At 42.5% G+C, this 6,031-nt stretch overlaps 1 protein-coding gene across 1 annotated transcript in view; it reads left to right on the plus strand.

Moving 5' to 3' along the window:
- Positions 1-5,376, plus strand: part of SLC25A40 (solute carrier family 25 member 40) — a 72,959-nt gene extending 67,583 nt beyond the window's left edge. The window contains exon 11 of the mRNA XM_077808146.1: positions 4,890-5,376. Coding sequence (XP_077664272.1) covers positions 4,890-5,023 — 134 coding nt within the window. The 3' untranslated portion in view covers positions 5,024-5,376. The remainder of the gene's footprint in view (positions 1-4,889) is intronic.
- The last annotated feature ends 655 nt before the right edge of the window (positions 5,377-6,031 follow it).

Genomic DNA, 6,031 nt, shown 5'->3' on the forward strand with positions numbered 1-6,031 from the left:
GAGGTTTTTCGCAGGAGTGGGTGGGTAAGATTCTGTGGCCTGCATTGTGCAGGAGGTCAGACTAGATGATCATAATGGTCCCTTCTGACCTCAATATCTATGAAACTAGAGCCGTCTTCGGCGGCCTTCCTGGTGCACATCCTTATTCAGGACATCGGCAGAGCAGCAATGTGGTCCTCTGTCCACACGTTCATTATGCCAGCACTCAGAAGGCCAGGGATGATGCTGGGTTCGGCAGAGCGGTGTTGCAATCTACATATCCGTGAACTCCTATTCACTTCCAGGGGCACTGCTTGGGAGTCACCTAATATGGAATGCACATGAGCAAGCACTCGAAGAAGAAAAGACAGTTACCTTTTCTGGAGCTGGTGTTCTTTGAGATGTGTTGCTCATGTCCATTTCACAACCCATCGTCCTTCCCCACGGTTAGAGTTTCCAGCAAGAAGGAACTGAGGGTGGGGGGAGCTGGCGGTGCCCCTTTATACCGCGCCATGCAGGCACGCTCCAGAGGGTGCCAGAGCCGGTCCCCTACGGATATTGCTGCTGGAAAAACTTCCAGCACCGATGCATGTGGCGAGCACACACACCTAATATGGAATGGACATGAGCAACACATCTCGAAGAACACCAGTTATGGAAAAGGTAACTGTCTTTCTTTTTCCCCATGTAGACCTGTTCGTAACCAAGCAGAACAGGAAATGTCAGCAGTTCTGCTTGCTGCACAATCACAGCCCAGGCTCTCTCTGGGATGCCTTTCTGCTCCCATGGACAAAGCTCCTGTTCTACACATTTCTCCCCATTCCTCTGGTACACAAGGTCCTTCTACATGTCAAGCGAGACAAAGCAAGGGTTATATTTATAGCCCCTGCATGACTGCACCAACACTGCTTTGGCATGCTACAAGATCTGTCAGTAGCAACCCCGCTGCCGCTCTCGCCCCTCCCAGGCATGAATTCGCTAGATCATGGCTGTTTGTTCCATCTGAACCTCATAGCCCTCTACCTGACTGCGTGGAAGCTCCATGGTTGAATTCCGTGGACCTGGCTGGTTCAGAACAAGTCTGCCAGGTCTTGCTAGGTAGTAGAAAACCATCTACTAGAGCAATTTACCTAGCCAAGGGGAAGCGTTTCTCAGTGTGGTCTTCCCAGTGAGGCTTTTCACCAACTTAGTCACCCCTCCTGTCCATGCTGGAATACCTGCTCCATCTGAAACAACAAGTCCTAGCCATTTAATCTATCAAGGTGCATCTAGCATCAATCTCAGCCTTCCAACTTCTGGTGGGCGGTAGGTCAGTCTTCTCACATGAAATGTCCGTTCAATTCCTTAAGGGTCTAGAGAGGCTTTACTCTCAAATTCGCAAGCCTGTTCCTCCATGGGACCTACACCTGGTCCTGTTGAGACTCTCAGGACCTCCCTTTTAACTGCTGGCATAGCTCTGTTGAGCTCCTGGAAGGTTGCCTTCTTGGTAGTGATTACCTCGACCAGGAGGGTCTCAGAAATCAGGGCCTTTATATCAGAACCCCTATTTAAGGTGTTCTTTAAGGACAAGGTTCAACTCCCTCCCACCCCAGCATTCCTCCCAAAGGCATTCTTGCAGTTTTCATAGTAATCAGGCTATTTTCCTGCCCGTTTTCTTTCCAAAACCAAACAAAAATACAGAGGAGTGGCACATCCATGTGCTCGACGTTAATGTGTCATAGCCTTCTACATGGAGGGAAGCAAGCTGTTCCATAAATCCACTCAGCTCTTTGTGGCAGTAGCAGATGAATGAAAGACTGATCAGTTTCGGCCTAGAGAATCTCATACTAGATTATTTTCTGCATTTGCACGTTTTATAAGCAGACAGGAGTCCTACCACCTGCCACCTTGACAGCCCATTTGATGAGTGCTCAGGCTTCATCAGCAGCGTTTCTGGCCCAAGTCCCAATCCAAGACATCTGCAGGGCAGCGATCTGTCAGTACATACTTTCTCATTACGTTCCTAGAGAGTAGTTATCAGTGTTTCACAGTCAAGCTGGAAAGGCATATTGACTGATTCCCTCAGGGTCTGGTTCTGTTCAATATCTTCATCAATGATTTAGATAATGGCATAGAGAGAGTACACTTACAAAGTTTATGGACGCTACCAAGCTGGGAGTGGTTGCAAGTGCTTTGGAGGATAGGATTAAATTTCAAACTGATCTGGACAACCTGGAGAAATGGTCTGAAGTAAATATGATGAATTTCAATAAAGACAAGTGCAAAGTACTCCACTTAGGACAGAACAATCAGTTTTCACACATATAAAATGGGAAACTACTGCCTAGGAAGGAGTACTGTGGAAATGGATCTGGGGGTCATAGTGGATCACAGGCTAAATATGAGTGAACAATGTAACACTATTGCAAAAAAAAAACAAAAAAAAAACCCACCCCATCATTCTGGGATGTATTAGCTGGAGTGTCATAAGTAAGACACGAGAAGTAATTCTTCCGCTGTACTCCACACTGATTAGGCCTCAACTGAAGTATTGTGTCCAATTCTGAACACCAAATTTCAGAAAAGATATGGATAAATTGGAGGAAATCCAGAGAAGAGCTACAAAAATTATTAAAGATCTAGAAAACGTGACCTATGAGGGAAGATTGAAAAAATTGGGTATGGGTAGTCCAGAGAAGAGAAGACTGAGGGGGGATGATATAAGAGTTTTCAAATACATAAAAAATTGTTACAAGGAGGAAGGAGAAAACTTGTTCTCCTTAACCACCGAGGATAGGACAAGAAGCAATGGTCTTAAATTGCAGCAACAGTGGTTTAGGTTAGACATTAGGAAAAACTTCTGTCATGGTGGTTAAGCACTGGAATAAATTGCCTGGGGAGGTTGTGGAATCTCCATAATTGGAGATTTTTAAGAGCAGGTTAGACAAAAATGTGTCAGGGATGGTCTAGATAATACTTTAGTGTCCTGCCTTGAGTGCAGGGGACTGGACTAGGTGACCTTTCAAGGTTTCTTCCAGTCCTATGATTCTTCTCCCACTACCCGATTACCCAGTAAGCTAGGGATGACACCAAATTTGGTAGATCAGTGGTGCAATCCTCATGTCCATGAGCTCCAAGTCCACTTCCTCAGGTACTGCTTGGGAGTCATCTAACGTGTAATGGGCATGAGCAAGCACTCGAAGAAAAAACTGTTTCTATAACTGTTATTCTTTTGATGTGTTGCTCATGTCCATTGCATGACCCACCCTCCTGCCCCTGGCCAGTTAGCTGGCAAGAGGAACTGAAGGTGTGGGGCTGGTCAGCCCTTTGTACTGGCGCATGAGCACATGGCACCAGAGGGTGCTAGACCCGGTCCAAGGGATACCACGGAGGGGAAAATCTCCAGCGACTTTACACATGGCGCATGCTTGCACCTAACATGGAATTGACATGAGCAACGCATCTTGAAGAACAGTAGTTACACAAAGGTTAGTAACAGTTTCCCCCCTCATTTATATGGTTTATTTTTATTTTATAAGCTTGAATGAATTTTAAAAAGTAAACAAAGTAGGAAGTTTATTTCTGGTTCTCATGCGTCAGCCACAGTAGGATGGCAAGCACTCCAGGAGTGTGTTTAAATAAAAAAAAAAAATTAATTGGACTCCTTTTTTTTAAAGCCTATGTTTTATAAAACCAACATTTTTCTTCTAAGACGACTACAGTGTCCTTTATGAAAATGTTGAAAGTCAGTGCAATACATTTTAAACAATTCAAATGAAAATCAAAATGTAATCCAAAATGCAGTCCAAATCAGGAGCACAAACCAAAAGAAAGTGTACCACTTTAATGTTTCTCCTAATCTTTAAGTCATAAATTAACATATATACATATAAAGGGGTTTTAGAATTTCAAAATTTGCATAGTAGTTATTTTTGTCTAAAGCGACATAAAGTCTAAACTTACTGTTACGAGAGTTAAATGGATTAAACAGATTAGAAGCTTTACTTCCCATGAACAACTATCATCCACAAAACAATGCACATTTTAACTATGGGCTTGATCCTGTACATGTATACCTTTGTACTCAAGTAGTCTTAGTAGAATTGCCAATTTAAGAGCCCACATGAGTAAGAAAATAATGTGAAAATTAAAAAAAAACAGGTAGGGGCTCTATCTTCTCACTTTTGAACCCCATCTACCCACGCCAATTGCCTGTGTGACAATTGCAGGTTGCAGAGTAACAGCCGTGTTAGTCTGTATTCGCAAAAAGAAAAGGAGTCCTTCAATATTAAATGCATATAAATTGTACACCCAAAAATGCAGGCATCTGTTCCTTCTGCACCTTCTTCATGACTCCCACCTTCCCGTTGTCCTAAATCCTCCTGGCTCCCAGTGCACCTGCTCCCCTCTGACTGACTCCAGTAGCCAAACAGCCCCATACAGGTTCTAGCAGCTGCCTCTTCTCCAGTCCACAGAGGAAGAGCTTCCCCTGAGCTCCTATCTCCACTCACTGTACTATACAGAGAAAGGTAGAAGTGGGGCTACTGTTAGATGGCTTGGGTGAGTCCATAGTGCTGTACCTGCTCTGAGTGTACAGAGGATGCCACCATTGCCACCAGTGGCTCTAGCGGCCAAAGGGGGAAACTGCAGACAGCTCAGATAAAAAGCTTCCTGTAGTTGTTCACATGGTCACGGGTGCAACTTGCCAGTGTTTGCACCACTGGATTGGTTCCTTGGGGCTGCTTGGGTCTAATACATACTTAAGTGTTTGCAAGACTGTGGCCTATATGTTTCCTTAAGAATAGGACTTTTTACCACTTTACTTGCTGCAGTGAGTGATACTACACAGTGTTATAGAAGCCTGTGGTCTGTCTTATTCTGAAAATGAGTGATATTTATGGATAATTGGTGAACATTTTTTTTCCCTGCAGGTATTGTTCCACGGTTGATTAAAGTTGCTCCTGCTTGTGCCATAATGATCAGCACATATGAATATGGGAAGTCCTTCTTTCGTAAACTAAACAAACAAAAAATACATAAAGCTATTAATTCTCACTCAAGCTGAGAGTGCAACGACAGTCAAGGTATATGGTCAAGGTTGTGCTAACTTTGACTAGAATTTAAAATATTCCAGAGTTACCAGATAAAATTCAGCCATGAAGTTTGCTAACCAGATGCAAATGCCTTAGCACTTCCCCCAGGCTGATTATGCACCTTTATTTCTGAATTCAAAAAAGTGTAAGAGTGCTATGTGATGTGTATATTCCTAGAACCATTGTGTAAAATTTCTTGTGAATTCTCTCTTTAAAGACCATGCTCCTAGAGAGCTAAGGAAGAAAATTGTTAGTTTTATAATCATCTTCAGAAATGGTAAAAAAAAAAAAAAAAAAAAATGAGATTGGTCAGAAACATGAAATAGTATTTGCCACCTGTATTAAAGAAAAAACCTTTCAGTGGAAATTGTGACTGGTATGGAACATGATCATTTCTGCTATGCATTTTAACATTTCTCTAAATAGCCTGTTTTAAATGTATTTATGCTCTGAGAATCTATTAGGATTTGTGTTCAGAAAAACAGACAATATGTAAACAAATATGCAAAGTCTTTCATGAATGCTCAATCATGTACCTAGATATGTTTAGATATTTGTCCCTTCAATGCGTGGTTGTCTTGGCATCAGTCATCTTTGTTGTTGAAAGTTAGGTTAAGTATTTCATCAGTGTTTCAGTGAGACCGATAGTAGAAGGGGGCACCACTAAATAGCCTTGAAACAGAACCCTAAAAACCATTTATATTTGGCCTACCATATATGTGGTTTGAAAATTGTAAGTAGGAGTATGCTATAGACCACAAATACAATAGTTAGTGTCAAAGTCAGATTCAGGACCTGCATAATTTGTCAGACCACTCTGTTTATTAGCAAAGCGCCTTGCTAATGCACCCAGATGTGAGCCCCTCTCTGAGGCCCAAGATAACCTATTTATACAGCTAAGCCAAACCCAATTTAACATAAGAGACAAAAGAAAGCAGAAACTGACAAATATACATACATATCTTATTTGCATACTAACG

The sequence above is a fragment of the Eretmochelys imbricata genome, chromosome 2 (genome assembly GCF_965152235.1).
Source record: "Eretmochelys imbricata isolate rEreImb1 chromosome 2, rEreImb1.hap1, whole genome shotgun sequence".
NCBI lineage: Eukaryota > Metazoa > Chordata > Testudines > Cheloniidae > Eretmochelys > Eretmochelys imbricata.